Below are 18,801 nucleotides of genomic sequence, written 5' to 3'. Positions count from 1 at the left end.
TAATATGAGTTGAGAAAGATAAGATAAAAATTATTTTTAATGAAGGTCAGAAAAAAAAAATAAGGCTGCGACTAGCGAGATATAATGGTAGACTTTCTTAAGTGGGAAAGGAGTAAGACCTTTAAACTAGTGTACAAAGTAAAATTGTGTTGATCACTAAACGTTTTCGAAATAATATGAGTATTCTTATATTTAGTAATAACTTTTATTTTAGAGGTTATGGCAGCTTGGTTGCGAGGTTCTTATGCATCCACCTTGTAGTCCAGACTTAGCACCACGTGATAACTAGCTCATTTTGCAGACCTCGAAAGGTTATTTAAAAAGTTTTTTGCCAAAAAGCTCGAGGATTTATATGAGAGTGACATTTTGAAACCTTCAAGCTTAAACATCTTCCAGAGTAGTTTTGAAGTATTATAGGACTCTGATGCCACAGTTTTTGGTTCATATACTGGAAAGACTGATACTGCTTGTGCAGCCAGTATAAACGGATTTACAAAATGGAAAAATAATGGATTTCTTTTTACTAGACCTGGCCAAAATGCCTTAATGGTAGGAGATTTGGGTTATATACAGGAAATCGTTTAGTTTGAAGGAGTGATTAAAAATAACAGAACTGGCAAAACTTTTCGAAAAAAAAGTTTATGATAAAAAGATTTGCCGAAAGCTTCTAGAATTGAGGTTAACTCATATTACAACCTAATTGTTTTGGAGAATGTTGCTGATGTGACAATCGTTGGTCGGATATAAATCTGCCACATCTGATTGTCGTGAGAGAGTATATTTTGTACATACCCATGCTTGAGTCATCAAGCAAGTCTCCAATTTAAATAATACGAAACTAGTAAAACTAAAAGCTTGTAATTGAAAACATTGAAATTGTGGAACTTTCAAAAAGTGGATTGAGTGAGCTGTCACTTCGCTTGAAGCTGCGTCATTGATTAAAGCGTTAAACTAGTTAGCCAACTTGCGTTTCCGGTGCAAATGCGAATGCAACTATATACATATGTACATATATAGTTGTAGAGTCTACATTTGGTGTAGTGGTTTTTCCTACTTGTGCGACCCACCGACAAATAATAATTTTTTTATGCAGAAAAACCGAGTGTTGATGCCAAAGCTTTTACTTCTAATATTATGCAATCTTTGTTTTTGTTTTTTTTGTTCTCATAATAATTTATGCAACTTTTTTCTGTTGCTCAATTTTATTATTATTTGCGTTAGTGCAAATTAAAGGAGATAGTTATGCACTTCCGTCTTAAGCTTCTCTTTCTTTTTCGCTTCATATTCTTGGTTTTGTTAGTGTATGTATATTTTTTGTGCGTCATTATAGTCTTTTGTTTGTTATTATTATTATTGTTTTGTTGTTCTTTATGGTTTTTTTTTGTTTGAAAAGGATACATTTCTTGGAAGAAATCCAAATGAGGTGGTTGTAAAATGTCCAATGCTGAGAGTACCTGTAAATAGAGGAAGAATACAAATTTTGTTATAATAAGTTGAGTTTAAGGAGAATTACAAAGTACAAATGCGGAAATCATTATGATAAATAATGTCTTATCGGGGAAGAGAAAATGCTAACAAAACGAATTGCTTTGCGGAATTGTTTTTCACAATTAATTTGGAACTGGAAGTAAGAGCGAAATGATTGCAATGAAATACAGATTTTGCAAAGCCAAATGTTATTGGGATATATAATATATATAACATAGTATTATATAATATATATATTACATATTCACAGAAATATATACGGATGCTTTGAAATAAAAATAAATGAATATGTAAATACAATACGAATTTATCTTTAAGGTCTCTTATATAGACCAGGGTCGGTAATTTTTGAAAGCCAAAAAATCCTGGTAGAATGAAACCCATTGGAAAAAGGAAGATCAAAAAACAAAATTATGAGCGGGGGGTTGCTGGTATTTTTAGGGTTGAAAATGGTTTATCCCGAGGAAAAATGCCTAAGGAAAAACGGCAAAGTTATATGTAACAAAAAACTTTACAACTTTTGTATTCACACATTTTTCATACAACCTCAAAATTTATGTGAAAAATTCAAAAAACCAAGTTTTTGGCTTTTTAATTTTTCTCTTATAAATACATTTTTTTTTCACGAAGTATGCGTTAATTAAACTTTTTATGTCTTAAACACACTATTATTTTTTTATATATACATAACCCTAGATCTAACTCGATTATACACAGACGGACGGACGCACGAAGGGACAGACAGTCACCCGGACTTCAACTCGTCTCTTCATCCTGATCATTTATATATATATATATGTATATATATATAACCCTATATCTAACTCGATTATTTTTAGGTGATATAAACAAACATTAGCTGAACAAAACTTTTATACTCTGTAGCAACATGTTTCAAAAGTATAAAAATCCTCCTCGCCATCGAATACGTTTTTTCGGAGATTCCCCTGGAGATCGGATACGGGAGAAGTTTTTGATAAAGAATCTTTGATTATTAAAATACATTAAATTTTGTAAATGAAAATTATTTTTATTTATTCATTAAATAAAATGTCTCTTCAAAAAGCAAAAAACAAGTTCATGAAAAACCTGTTTTTTCTAACATGCAAGTGGATATGACCTCTTGATTAATTTTCTTGACGTAATATACGTAGAAGTATTGATATCATTATTTATGATAAATGCAAATATATATAAGTTACTTTATAAAGTTAAAAAACAAAATGGTATTATGTAATCAGAATTAGTTAGTAAAATGTCAAACTGGTGCTCATAATACGCTCAGTTGGCATTGCAACATAATTTGCCCCAACTAGCGATTAAATTAAACATAAAAAATAAATACGAATCGTTTGAAGTGCTTTTTTATTAGTTTACTTTTATTTCAAATCAATAAAATCGAATACTCAGCTTGACCTACTTTTGATGAGTTTACAAGCATTACGGAGCAAAGGCTATATATTTGACATTCAACGAAATAATAGTGGCAAACGATGCCAACAGCGCGCTTAAATTGAAATGGAGCTTTGAATGGGAGTGCAAGAGAACTAACACCATTTAACCCCAGAGCTAAGCATCCAAAGATATCAACAAAGGAAATAAACATTAAATGCTCGTCAAGTTTTATAAACTTCGCGTCGGTAAATGTCAATAAAGTCGCAAATATTGCTTCAAGTTGCCGCGCATAATTGCTGGCAATCAACAACTGTGTGTGTGTGTGTGTGTGGTGTAGTGGTGGCGGTAGTTGGCAGTGGCCAAGAACCTTCCACTCGTTTTCGCCGTTGTCATAAAAATCACCCTTGAAGGCAGCTGGGTAGACTGGCGGCAGCAATGTTGCAAGCGCGATGTTGCAAGGAATGCTCGACTGTGGCAATGTGGCTAAGGAAAACAATGACAAGCGCGCAAATGTAATGATTACAAAAAAAAGACAATAACGAAAAAAACGGATAAGTCCAACACATTTCGAGCGACTTATTTGTTTTATTGGTGTTGTTGTTGTGCGCAATCGTTAATGAACAGGACCGGCAAAGGAAGGAAAGCAACAACAACTAACTGAGTCACTAACTGCAACTAAGCAGCTGAGTGACTATAAATATATACGAATAGCTAACTAACTGCACACAAATACAAACATACAAACAAACAAATATAAATATATTCAATATGTATTTTCAAGTGCTTAGCGTTCGCCTGACAAAGTGACTGACTGCTGGCGGGTGGATCAACGAACCGAGCGCTCTGCTCAGCTCAGCTGCGAGTGTTGCCAGTGATGAACGCTGATTTATTTAGCTCGAAGGCTGAGAGCGCGCAGACAAAACAATAAAGACATAAAAACAAAGCGACACAGCATCAAAGCAAAACAAAAAAAATACATACAAATAAATGGAAGTTGCCACAAAAGACGGCAGCAAAGCGAAATTTTGCGACGATAACAACAAAAAAGTGCGCAAATATCACAAGCTAACATCGCCAACAGCAACAAAGTCGCAATGACAGTAGTAAAATTGACAGAAAAATAAACAAAAACAAGAAGAAAAAAAAAACGTTAACTTCGGCTATGATACCTCTCACAGGTGCATTTCATATAGCATAAAAGGGTATAAAAACATCTTTGTCTTGTTTTTGATCGATCAATTTGAACGACAGCTATATACTGTAGTGGTCCGATCTGAACAATATATATGAAGGTTTTAGCTTTGTATGGGACAATAATCCAGTCTAAATTTCGGGAATACTGTCAAATAAAAAAGTTACTCATTAAGGGGCTTGATTTGGAAAGATCAGTTTTTACGGCAACTATATCCCACAGTGATCCGATTTAGACAATATATTCGGAGATTGTAGCGTTGCCTTGAAAAATAATCTATGCCAAATTTCATGAAGATATCTCGTCAAACTAAAAAGTTTGCCATTCAAGAACATGATTTTGACCGTTAAGTGTGTCGGGCAGCTATAAGTTATAGTGGTGCTTCTATAGGGGATTCTGACAAATGAGTAGCTGCTTGGGGAGAATATGACGTGTGCAACATTTCAGATCGTTATCTCAAAAACTGAGGGACCAGGTTGAGTATATACAAACATACATGACCCAGCACATCAAGCTGATCATTTGTATATATATACAAGAATACTTTATAAGGCCCTCCGATGGTTTCTTCTGGGAGTTACAAACTTCGTGGCAAACTTAATAATTCTTGTACAGGGTATAAAAATACCAATATGTATATATGTATATGTGTGTATAATGACAAAAAGCAATAGCAATACCAACACCAATAGCAATAGCGACAACAACGTACCGCGTAAAATGTCCACAGCAACACTCAGTTCGCTGCACAACCAACAGCCATTCACTCAGTCAGTACGTCAGCGAGTAAATAAACAGGCAAAGAACTTTTGGCAATGACTGTTTGTATGTATGAGAGTAACAGCGCAAATGTCATTGCAACAACCACAACAACAACAACAATTGACATTGATAACAGCAAACAAACAGCAGCGCTAGCAAGTAAAAGAACAATGAACCGCCGACTGGCCACTGGCTGCCTGACTGCTGCAACATTATCTATCGGTGGCTTGTTGGCGTTATTTTCGTATATTTTCGTTTTGCCACACTTATTTTATGCTATTTTATTTATTTGCAATCTTTTGTCATTGCACACCTTCTGCTTTAACCGAAATCATTGTCGGATTTCAGCAGTTTCCTTGAAGTTCTTAAACTCGCTCACAATAGTTGGTTCAAAATTAAATTTTTTTCTTTTATTTTTAAAGTTTGTTTTGCGGTCTGGCAGTATTGCATTAGTCCAAATGGCAATCATGGTAGCAGAAGAACTTTTATTGCATTTATTATGTAAAAATGTGTATTATGTTCATGTTTCTCAGATTACTTTGAGAATCGATTGAGAATTATTGTATAATTATTGTATCCAAACGAGAAAAAAAAAATATATATTTTTTTTAATTTGGACAGCCTTTATAGTTATTTTTCAAAAAAAATCTTTCATATTTACGATTTATAACTTTTAGGAAGATAATTTCTGTTAACCAACGAATAAAAGTATTATCCGATGTATAAATTCTTTAGACCGAAAAAGAGTGCCGAAGCAGTATTGTTATAATATTGAAAATCATCGTTGAAAATGGGAAAAAGTTTATGTGAGCGAGGAAATTTTCATACTAGCTGTTGGCGTTGATAAGAAAACTCAATTTCGGAAATAAAAAAAATCTATTCCAGATCAATGAAACGCCATGGCATGTCACGTCACCAAAAATATAAGTTTTCAAAAAAACGACGCAACAAAAGTTCTCAGGATATATAATATAATGCTAAAATATGTAACATTGATCTGCCAATCAGGCTCATTCGTCGGAACCGGCGATATAGGACTTCTATATAACTCACAAATAAACTTGCTGATCAAAATCAAGTTCTTGTATGGAAAATTTTTTTAATTAACAAGATATCTTTACGAGTTTTGGCATAGATTATTACCTAAGACAACGCTACAATCTCTTAATCAGTGTTACCAACTCTACCTACTTTTACGTAGATCTACCAACTTATAATAATTTTTTCGAACCTACAAACTTTGATAAAAAATCTACCAACTTTTTTAATTATATTTTTAATGAATTTTGTAAAAATAATATGTTAAGACGTTTACTTTTTATCACGAATCAAATTATTTATTTTTGATAGGAATTTGAATGGCGCGCTGCGTGCGCCTTTTGTTTATCTACCAATGAGGAATCGGGGACCATATTTTTGCACTAATTCGATACTCGGTTAACTTCACACTTCTTTTTATTTCATCTATTTGAATGTAGAGGAGGATATGTACTTATATGTATTTACATAAGTATATGTATTGATATATAAAAGTTATACGTCATAATTGTTAGTAAACAATAGTCGAGAGTGGAGGTTATTAAGAAACATGACGTTTCCTTTTAATACGGAAAAAATTAAAGTTTAAAACTTTTGGCGACATATATCAGTGATAAAAAAGGCGATAATTCATAAAAGTTTCCCCTTTTGATTGAATTTGTAAAGCAACTATTTGTGCTTCTACACAGCAGTGCTAATGTTGAAAGAGTATTTTCAGCTGTTTAACTATTGAAAACTATTGTACTAAATGGAACAACTTATCTAGTAATACTATGGAAGAACTTCTACATACCAAAAGATTTATTAAAGAACGCTCTGACCAACCTGTACCCACTGATGCTCACTTCAAATTATTTAACGAAAATATGTATTCTTTTAAAGAATAAAATAGTAAAAAATTGTATTGATATAAAAAAATGTAATAATTTTAAATAAAATTTAATTTCATATTTAATAAAAATAATTTAATAACTATAATTATAAGAATTTCTCAAAAATTCATAATTTAGTTCATTCTTGTTAGTTTCTTTAAAATAGTTATTAAAATATATTTTTTTTTATTAACAAAATCAATTATGAGTATTAGATCTTCGAAATGAATCTTTAACAACCTCGAAAAAAAAGTTGGTAGATCTACCTAACTCTTAAATTAAACATAGTGAAATATACCAACTTTTAAAGTCACAAACAAGTATTTTTTAAAATTCGAGTTGGTAACACTGCTCTGAATTTATTATTTAGATCGCACCACTATAACATATAGCCCTACAACCTGACCAAACAAAATCAACAGAAAAATCGCCTTATACTCTTTTATCCTATCAGAAATGCCCCTATGAAGGTGCGGCCGAATTTATTTATTGATATATGTAGTATAATTTTTTCTCAGCTGTATTTCAACAGTTTTTTAACGTTTTTGCTTTTCTTCTAGTTCGACCAATGAAAGTTCAGTATGCCACTGGGTTTTTGATATGCTCTTATATATATTTTTTAATATATATTTTTTTAAATGCTTTGGTTTGGCCTTTAATTTAAACTGTTTTTCGTATATACAGAAAGAGTTAATCAGCTTTAAAAATGTATTTAAAGACTTTTCCACATTCTAATAGGTTTATTTTTCAAGTTTGAATTTCGGTTTTGTTTTTTAAAATATTTATTTATTTATTTTTTTAATTTATTTACTGTACCATTTTTAATTCCAAATCTAAGTAAGCATACATATGTACATATGTATGTATGTACTTCAATGCAAAAAGTTAATAATTTGCCTAATAATCCGCAATCTCTACCGCAAGGGGGATTACATCTACATACACATATGCATGTAGCCAACCAAAGTAACATTGTTAAATGTTGCACGCAAGGCAAAAAAAACGGATCAAAAAACTAGAACAAGAACAAGCACAGAAGAAAAAGGTGCAGAGGCATTCAGCGGTGCAAACGTAAAACAATGAAAAGAGCAATTATTTTTAAATGGATAAAACGCAAACGGCAGCAACACAATTCGTACGCAGCTGAGGTGTTGAGCAACAATTAAGCCTTTCAGTTGTTGTTGTAGTAGTAGTGGATGAAGAGGCAGCACTACACAGCCGAAGGCAAAGCAAAACTTAAGGATAACGGCAGCAGTGCGAGGCAAACCAAATAAATGCCCTTTCACACACACACATTATGCTGTTATAAGCAAACTTTAATGCAACTCTCTGCAACTACGTGTGTGTGTGTGTGTGTTTGCAAATGCGAATGCCCGCAAAGCCATAAAGGAGTTAATGTTAGACATAATTTTTTGCTCGACTGGTGTGGCGCGTAATACCCACATGAGTTTGGGTATATGTGTGTGTACGTGTGGTTTTAGTGATTCGCGTGTTTGCCGTTGTTGTTGCTCACATTTTTTTATTCGTCAGGAAGTTTTGCAAACTATAGTTAGCAGCAATAATGTATGTTGCATACCTTCAGTTACGACTATTAAGCTGTTTTTCTATTTTTTATGAGTATATTGACTTGGGGAGTAGGAAAATGTATATATAGCTGAATGATACGATGAGTTGCCACATGTAGACGTTTCAAAAATAATGTATAATTGAGTTGATTAATTTAGACTTTTTAAAAAATGGTTATAAAGCGTCTAGTTAAGAACTAGTTGGAGTTTAACTAGTTTAAAATAAAAATTTAGTAAAATAACTAGTTGATAACAGGTTATAAAACATCTAGTTCGCAACTAGTTAAAGTTAGATTAGTCCATCTAGCAGAGAACTAGTTGGAAGTTAAGCTTAGCAAAATTACAGGTTGAGAAGTAGTTATAAAATCGAAGATAAGCTGGTTAAAAATTATATTTAATAACAGGTTACAAAGCATCTAGTTAAAAACTAGTCGGAATAAAATTAGTTCAACATTTTAGCAAATAATTTGGCTGAGAATTGCTTATAAAGTATCTAGGGAGAATTGAAACAAATTACAAATTAACTAGTTGAGAACTGGTTAAAAAACGTTGAATTAAGGACTAGTTATAAATAAACCATTTCGGTTCTCTGAAACCGTTTAAAAAGGTCTGCAGCCGCTATTTGATCAATATGGACCAAAAAATGTTATTTCTTCAAATCTTTTATTTCTTAAAAATTTTTTTTTGTTCTTTGAAATAGTTTGCGAATTTGTTGGAAGTAATTCGGAAGTATTTTTCAAACATTGGCAACTCAGCGCTGTTAAATGTGCTGAAAAAAACACCATTGTTATGCTGTAATGTTGCGCGCACATGCGAGACTTCAAATGTTACGGACTCTGCTTAAGAAGAATGTGCAACTGCGACGCATGAGCATTTCTTTGTTGTTGGCTACTGGGTTTTAGTGCAAACTTACTTGTGGCTAACTGCTGGAATGAGCGCAAGCACTTAAAGCTGTTCGCACAACAATAAAAAGCTCCTCACCTGGCGGCATGTAATTTGGTGACTCAACACATTTTTAGTTGCAGCGTATGAGCGACAAAGAAGAGCAACTTGAATATATTTATGTATATGTAGTATACCTATATAAATATGTACATACATATATAAGTAAAGTGTACTCATGAGCGCTTACGTACATATAAATATGTATGTACATATATGGTAAATGTATATACAAGAACAATAACATTTGTGGCAACAGCAGCACCTTTTGCCGACAGTGCAGCTTGCATGCCATGACGTTGCAAGTTTGCTTGTGTATGTGTGGTTCTTTCGATGTTCCTTTAAATTTTAAGGTTTTAAATTGGAGTTTAGCAGTCACCAAAATTGTATATGAAAGTTAAAATTAATATAAATATTTAAAGAAAAATTAAAAAAAAATAATCGTACAAAAAAAAAATAATAATACTACAAATATTGATATGAATATTCTAACTTGTTTGGGATTATTTTTAGTTATTTCCATAATTTTTCACTCGCAACATTAATTACCTTCCATTGTTGCATTGAATGGCTGCACACATGCATATTCATATACATATATGTATATTTGTATGTATGTTATATGTACTTGTAAATAAAATTACGTATACACCCCAAGTACGTACGCACCCCAAGTTTAATTGGAGATTCTTACTTTTTAAGTTCACAACAAGCAAACCCACGCAAAATTTTTTAAAATAATTTTTTTATTTGAAACATTACATATGTACATATATACATTATATAATACATATATTAGAAAAATAAACACATTCGCATTTGATGCACTTTAATGGCAAATTCTTGTACGCGTCTGTTCAGTAACTCAGTTGCGCATGCGCACAATCGCCTGCACCTTGACACATACTCACTTTAACCGAAACGCTCATATTTTATTTAATGCAATAATGTAGTCTTGCATATATATACATTATATATGGCAATAATGTCAATGTTAAATGAATAAGAAAAATGTATGCATTGTTGTTGTTGTTTTCAAGGTTTAAAACATTAATAATTCTGAAGCTATAAAATCTTCAACTAAGTTTTATTAACTGTTATAACATTCAACGCGTTTTTCTTGAAACGCTGTTTTCAGAGTCGGCAAAGAAAATTTCTCCGGAACGACTGGATCGATCGACTTGAATTTTCACACTAACTTCTCAGATATATTTGTCAGGTGTCTAAGCAGAAAAAATTTGTCTTTACAGGTTCCCAAATTTTACAAAAAAAAAAATTATATTATAAAGTGTCTCCCTATGTATAGCTATTTTTATATAAAATTGAAACATTTTTTGGTATTTTTTTTCGAGAGTTTAAATTAAAGGAATGTCGTGAAACGGTCGTAAAATGCTACAAATATTCTAGTCGGATCTGACATTGTTTTCAATTCCTGGAAAACACATTAGTAAACAAAATTTTATAGATAATAAAGTTGCCCAAACGTACTTTTCATGGTCTTCCTGAAAGATATAAACAAATTTGGTGATTTTTTGTAGCTCGTTAGTGGCATAACCCCTTAGACAAAACAAATTATGAAATTTTTGAGAAAATTCAATTAAATGTTTTGTTAATTTTATGTTAACAACTTTGTTTTTTTGTTTTTTTACAATAATGGGCAAATGAAAAATTGGCAGAAAATTCCATGAAGCAGAGTGCTAGCTTCTCACGGCAAAAGTTTCTACATAATTTTGTACATAAAGCACTTGTAGCAACAACTTCTACGAATAGAGAGCTTGCATAAGTATTATATGTATATTAAATAAATATTATACTGGCTTAAAGTTGGGTAACATAATGTTAGGTAAGCAAGAGAGTGTTTTCTGCTGCCAAACGAATTGCTGGTCGTAAGCCACCTTAAATGGTAGTTGTAGAACAAATTTGGTGACAGTGGGAATAAACGTGTATGCTAACTCGCAGCCAACTCTTTTTTAAATATATAAACAGACTGTCTACATATACATATCATTTCTCATTAATATCGTATGATATTACATATGCCATATCTACAACATCAAACTACGAAAACAACTAAAGCAAGCAATTGGCCAAAACATGCAGTGGCAACAAAATGTGGCAGTACATATTTAATGCGACTCATATAAATATATATATATACATTTATGCATATATGGGTACATATTACTCTGACTAGCGGACCGGCGGTCGCTTGCGGTGGCAGCGCGCATGTAGAACTGATTTTAGTGAGAGATTTAAACAGAGAAGTCCTTGAGAAGAACACAAAGTTTTGTCAACAACATCATCACCAACATACCAACAATAATAACAACAAGTGAAAAAGAAATCAAAAACCAAAGGCAAAAACATTAAAATAGAAGAACCAACAACTAAAATTTCATCAAAGTACAAACAACAAATGGCAAATGCTGACGATGGCTTAAAAAGTTATTTATTTCTTTGTTGTTGTTACTGCTACAAATGGTTGCCATTGTTGGCATATGCAGGCGCAGACAGGCAAAATATGAAAAAGATTTACATGTGTATGTGTGGGTATAAACACGAGAATGAATACAGTTGTGTGCAATAAAATAGCAGTGGATTTATTTATACCGTTAGCTTAACAGCAGATAAAGAAGACATATAGCAGACGCATCCAATACTGTTATAATATATACTTGTACTGCTGTCTAGGCATTTACAAAATATTTTTGAAAAACTTAAATTCGTATAAATTAAAGAAATAGGAAAATTTTTTATGAAAATTACTTTTATAAGTATTGAATAATATTATTAAATCATATGGATATATGGAGATCAAACTTAACACGAACATAAAAACGGTTGTACCAAACTAGAAAAGAAAAACGTATCGATAAGATTTAAACGCGCGCACTTTAAATGAACCCGTCCCGGTCAGGCTTGATCTTACTACTATGTATTTGTTGGAATTTTCAATTAGATGGCAACTCTTTTCACGCATATGGTCATCAAATTCAACGAGCGGTAGTATATTTGTCATTGTGATAGCTTAACTGTTAATGAAGCGAAATGGGTCACAATTATCTCGAAGTGGAACAGTACTTTTTCATTCGTTTCATTTTATACATATATATCTCTTAACCAAATTTTTAAGTCACTCCAGACAGGCTCTCCATGCGGCTTTTTAGGTAGTTAGTAGTATTTTAACTATAATTGAGTCTTATTAGTTCATAGGTAAAATAAAAATTAATCTATTACTACGAAGCTATTGCTCAGCCTTTTATGATACTTGTAGATGTATAGGGTGAATAAGTTATCCCAAAATATACAGAAACTTGAGTTTTATCGATTAGTTTGTATGGCAGCGATATCCTATAGCGATGTGGCAAATAAGCAGCTTTTGGGGAGAAAAGTACGTGTCAGACTGAGGGACTAATTCGCGTATATACAGACGGACAGACGGATCGACGTACAGACGCTGATCATTTATTTATAATATATACTAAATACGGTCTTCGACGTTTCCTTCTGGGTGTTACCAAATTCGCAGCAAATTCGTCAGTGTTATACCCTACATTTTTGTTCTAACAAATAGTTGAAGCATCATATTGGCGAGATTTAGCGTCTAGCAACTAATTCAACTAATACTCGTGTATAAGCAATAAGACTTCGGTAGATCTTACCAGCGCTGTAAAACAAGTAAAAAGTTGGAAAATTAAATCACTATAATAAATCTTTGCTGTTAAAAAGGTGAATATTTCAACTCCAAAGTAAAATAGGTTTTTTTGTCACCCCAGATATGTCAACAATAAATAAAATTTTCGTGGCTTAAATATAGTCTGCATACGTTTTAGGGAGCTAATATTTAAGTTTCGAGGTCAGAAGGAGAAATCACTATAGCCGAAATTACGAATCATCGAAATAATGGTTTAAGCGTGCAGTTATAAACCACTCGATAAGATGTTAACTGTGTGAGAGTCAAAAATTAAAAGAACGAAATTTAGGATATTATTTTTTAATGAAATTTTATACTTTTACGAATTCAAAATCGACCTTGTCGTTTTTGAGCTATAAATGATGTAATTAACTCGACTTTGTTTTATATATTATACATACATATGTGCTTATGTACGGAGATGCTTTTAGAAGAAAACTGATAAAATTTTGATAGTTATACTCTAACATGCTAAAGCAAGGAAGACGGCATTTTCTGAAATTGAGTTTTTTGCAGTCAGAAGTTGTTACTAGTGTATTTTATTAAATGCAGTTCAAGCAAGTCGAAAATTATGTCATGTGTACGGAGAAGACGTGTTGGCGGAACGCAAATGGCAAAATTGGTAAGCAAAATTTCGTTCCGGCAATTTCGATCTTGAGGATGCACCCCATCCTGGAAGGCATATTGAAGCCGATATAGATAAAATAAAGTCGTTGGTCGATGCAAATCGTCGAATAGCAACTCATTAAATTTATCTAACGAGAAGAACCTTCACCTCAAATTAGGACATCAAAATTTATTGAACTAGTTTTTTGATTGCAAGAGTCAAAGTTTTAAGAGCGTGGTATCAATCTCTTGCCCGCAAGACGGCTAAAGGTATTGAATCAAAATTAAAAATAATATATAATTTCATAAAATGAATTACGTAATAAAAAAATGGTGTTTAAATTGCACCAAAAAAAATACGAAATTACTTAGTAAACGACCCAATACTAATTTAAATAAAACTGAACTGGGCGTTACTAAACATGAGAGGCAGACGACCCAACAAAATACAAATCAGAGTTATTTACAAAAAAATTCAAATACCTATTTGAAGCTACAAATATACATACACACAGAGGGAATACTTGTATTTATGGCTCATGAAGTTGGACTGTGCCGTTTTAGCTGACCAAGCGTCGCCATGAACCACCAATAACAACAAACAAGCGAGCAAGTCACTCAACTAACTAACTGTCCACTCGTTTTGCGTCGCTTCGTGTCGTTCGTTTGCCCTTCGCTTCCATAAAGTTTACTGATTTTTGCACAAACACTAACAAAAAGTTAACAAAGCATGCACGGGTACCGTACAAATATGCAGACTTAATTAACCTTTTTTGTGACCCCCTAACATAAGACGTAAGGTGACAGAGTGATGTACGGTGAAGTGTGTCAAAATGAGGTGAGGATAGAAGTTGGTGAAGAGTAAGTGTCTTGAAGAGGGAATGTGGTTAAGAGAGAAGGCGTGAATTAGTTTAAACAAGTGGAGTTCGGAGGAAAAGGTAAAGAAACAGGTTGTATGTTGTGGCAGGTAAGTAGAAGTATGCACCTTATGTCGTCTTAACATGTAAATTATGTCTGATTTTTTTTTTTTTAATAACTGGAAATTACGAATGAAGCGCGTATGCAATGAGAGGCGTCACTTCAATCTTAAAAAAATAAATACAAAAAATTAATGACAAGCCATATTAAATGCGATATTATGGGGCTGTCAGTATTTCTTCAGTGGACAATTGCATGTGGCAACCTGGCTACAACATTTTTAGTGTAAAGTCCCTGCATTGCTAATTTTGGTTAATGTTTCAATGAAAAAAAAAAATGGATTTCCGGAGCTTAACCCTTTTCTTTGCATATGTGTCCGAGTAATAAAAGGCAAATTCCCCGGAATCAATAAACATAGTTATTCCTTTACTTAAGTTATGGTTAATTAAGGATGTGGAGAATTTTTAAAAAAGAGACGAAAAACCAAATTTGTATGAAAGTGTATAAAAGTTGAGCTAAATGAAGTCATAAAGCAAAAACAAAAAAAAAACAGCAACGTGCATATTAGGAAGTTTCGAAATTTTTTAAAAATCCCATTAAATATTCAAGCTTGAGACTGATAGAAATAAATTTTCTCAACTAGAGGAAACTGTAGTACTCAACTTGAAAAAAAAGTGAGATATAAGAGATCCTTGAAAAATTACAGCAGCAAAAAAAGTTTTTAGTGCAACAATAATATTCAACATAATAGAAGAGCTCCTTAAATACTGTAAAACGTTTCTTAATTTTTGTTTTGCAAATTTGAGGTTTAGATATTTAGTATTTCTATGTTTTATCAAATTTATTTTTCTTATCAAAGAAATATAGTTTCAGTAATTTTATGCCAAGCCCGAGCTATAGTTTCCTTGGGTGCAAGAAATAGCGCATTCCAGAGAGAAAAAACATAGCTTTTTCTAAAGTTTCAGCTTTTGTAACGGTTTTAGAGTTCGTTTGGGTCCATGAATTATAAGTTTTCAGACAGAATCAAGCCTAAAAGAACAATTTTATACTCTGAACAGGGAATATTAAGTTTGCCACGATGTGTGTAACAACTAAAAGTAAACGTCAGAGACCATATAAAAAACATATGTACATATGCATACCTTTATTCAATCTATCTATATATACCTATAAATGATCAGCGTGACTATCTGAATTTTTTTCTCGCTAAGAAGGTGCTCATTTGTCGGAAGGAAACATAAAAGAAAGCTTTTACTATAATTTTACACCACATAAAGGTTTTAGACTTCATTTCAGTTTAAAACTACTGAGTTCAAGGTAAAATCACATATACCAGAAAGTTTTTTCTACAATTTAAGATTTCGTAAAGGTTTTAAGTTCATTAAAGCATAAGAAATAGTGGGCTCTAGGCGGAATAAAACGTAAGCAAAACTTTATTCCATATTCCTCTCCTCCTGAATCTTCTCTTCGTTCCCGAGCCACTTTAGACAACAAAATTTTGCTTTGACTAGATTAACGCATTATTAAACAATTATTTAAAATTATTTAACAAAATCAACCAGCAATTGATTGAGTCACTTACAACTACATATATACCTAGATACATGTATAAAAGCCCGTGTAATAACTGTAATGCCACTCAAATGTCAAATCGGACACACTACTCAGCCGGGGTGAACAATGAATATTGATGAATGTGACAGCGGACACATAACACAAACAAATTCACATAAAAAAATCACGACAATAAAATTGTAAATTTATAAAATGCAAACAGCTGCGATTAAAATTATTACAACAATAATGGGAACAAAGACAACAATTACATTGACAAACTGTTGTAATGACAGTGCGCAATTGCACTAAATAATCGACATTTGAACGAGTCGTATGTAAATGGGGGGGTTGAATAGTTGCAAAGCGATCAATGTTGCATGCCACACAGACAATTAATTTGGTGTCAATGAAATGCATGTAAAAGGCAAAATATATATGCACATGCATGTGTTTGCAACAATGCCAGCAATTACTACTAAGTACGGGAGGAGGGCGGGCAGGAGTTGCGGGCGCAAGACGTCAAAGTGTAATGAACAGTTATCACGGGCTAAAAGCACTGTAATATTAAAAGCATGCGATTTTTTGTAAAAAAAAAACAATAAGTATGCAGATAAACACACACACATGCAGACAAAGTGCGACTGTAAGTGTAGTTGCAATTGCATTTGCATGTGCCGCACGTGCAACACGCTCGGTGCGCAAATTTCAATTTCGCCGTTTTTCTTTGTGTGCGCTTTCTGTGTTTGTCGCTGCTCCTTTGCTGTGTTTATTCTCGTTTGTAATTTAAGCGCACGAAAATTGTTGCGTCAAAAACGTTGACAACGTGCAACGAATCGGCTTTTATTAATATTTGTTTTTGCCGCCAACAGCAACCGCAGGCAGCCCGTGATATTTGTTTACTTTGTAATTTGCCGATTTCGAGAAATTTTACATTTTTATTAAAAAATATCGCGCGATCAGAAATGAAGTGGAAATCAGTTTAGATTTTTATTTGTTTTTTTTTTTTAGTTTTTGGGTCAATCAATGGGCGCACGTGTCGAGCGGCAGTTGCCCCCTCGGTGGCCTGCTGAACCCAGCCATCAGCATATAAAATTACAGCAATAACATTTGGCACAGCGAACGCGAATGCCGTTATACGCGAGTGCGAATTAGGCTAAAAGCGCCGTTTGAAATGTTGCTGGCGCCCAACACAAAATGTGTAACAAAAGAAAAATGCAAAAAAAAAAAAATAAAAATGTGGAAATGAAATGCTGAAAACGTTTCAAATGCTTGGGAGGCGAACAGTTTTGCGGGCCACTGCCATTATTTTCCGCACAAATGCACCTAATTGCAACAAAGCATGACACAGTGTATGTGTGTACGTGGGCGGTGGTTTTGTGGTGGCTCCACAGTTGCAGTCACATTATTGGGTAATCACGTTTGTAATGCAAATATTCGCACTTACTACCTACAAACGCCTATTGTGTGTGTGTGTGTGTATATATATATGTATAAGAGTCAGTTTCTGCAGCTGGGACTAGATGGCCGCCACATTTGACAGTTGACCAAGCAGTGGGGGCACAATTGTCACTCTTTGCATAATGAAATGCAATTTTGTTGCATGATTGCTATAATTTTTTGAATAAATTGTTATTGTATTGCATTTTGATTAAACCATGAATGTAATTTGCGAATGCATTTGTTTGATTAAATTTCTTTTTTTTTTTTAATTTGTGGAGAAATAAAAATTGTCACAGCAGTCATTTCAGATTTCGTACACTTTTATTGGGGCTCAATTATTATTCAACTGATAACGGCATTATTATTATTACTACTAGAGATCTATACACATATGATTCCGAAAAAAAATTTAAGGCTGTATCAAAGTGAAAACAAAAACAATAAAAAAAACGTTATCTACGATTGCACCGAAGCTATAATACCCCTCACAAGAAATGAAGTTTCCGTACAATAACCGGATTTTGATCGTTCAGCATCGATTGTAGCGTTAAATTTTGTAATCATTATGCAAAATTTCGTAAACATATGTTGTCAAATAAAAAAAAATACATATAAATGTTTATAATCATATATTATAGGGGTTTCAACGTCGTTTACTTCTAGGTGTTACAAACTTAATTTACCCTTAAGTTACCCTGTTCAGGGTATAAAAAACCAAAATTTACATTATGCATAGCAATCGGCTACTGATCATATGCAATAATTCAGAAGCTTAATGCCATATTTATACTGATATCAGTAGCCATACGCAATACAAAATACTGCTATAGTAGCCAGGGCTATTAGATTGGCAATTATACGCTAATCGCCTTACATAATACGGTTTTTTACCATCTGATCAAATTTGACTCGGACCATTTTCGGGTGATTTAAACTGTGCGTGCAAATTAATTCAATTAAATATTTTTCTTAGATAGGTAAAATCTTTTTTTGTGTTCGTGTGAAGTTTGATCTCCACATAACAATTAGCGAGTGTTGGCAGTGAGTATTTGCCACCTCTGTTAGCGACTATAATATCGTAAAAGTTATAGAAACAGTGTTTGAAAATCTTCGTGGTGATAATAGAGAGATAACAGAGATCTCAACATTTCTTATGGATGAAAAAATTTTTGTTACGGTTTTGCGTATGAATCGTGCCACTGCCAGGTTTGTACCACAAACCTGTATCTCTTACATCAATGCTGGTAACAAGACGTGCGTAAGTAAGTGAAAATGACGTCAAAACCAATTAACCAAAATACGCTGAAGACACTTGAGGCCATACCATCCGAT

The 18,801-nt window shown here is 33.0% G+C and overlaps 1 protein-coding gene across 3 annotated transcripts in view; it reads right to left on the bottom strand.

Moving 5' to 3' along the window:
- The window catches only part of nmo (serine/threonine-protein kinase nemo), a 245,095-nt gene that overhangs the window by 19,308 nt on the left and 206,986 nt on the right, over positions 1 to 18,801 (bottom strand). For all 3 annotated transcript variants that reach the window (XR_011396940.1, XM_014237265.3, XM_070111479.1), the window contains exon 4: positions 1,399 to 1,454. Coding sequence is in view for 2 of the 3 variants with exons in the window: in XM_014237265.3 (XP_014092740.2) it covers positions 1,399 to 1,454 (56 nt within the window). In the remaining variant the exon portion in view is untranslated. The remainder of the gene's footprint in view (positions 1 to 1,398; positions 1,455 to 18,801) is intronic.

The sequence above is a fragment of the Bactrocera oleae genome, chromosome 6 (genome assembly GCF_042242935.1).
Source record: "Bactrocera oleae isolate idBacOlea1 chromosome 6, idBacOlea1, whole genome shotgun sequence".
Lineage (NCBI taxonomy): Eukaryota > Metazoa > Arthropoda > Insecta > Diptera > Tephritidae > Bactrocera > Bactrocera oleae.
This window is presented reverse-complemented; position numbering and strand designations above follow the sequence as displayed.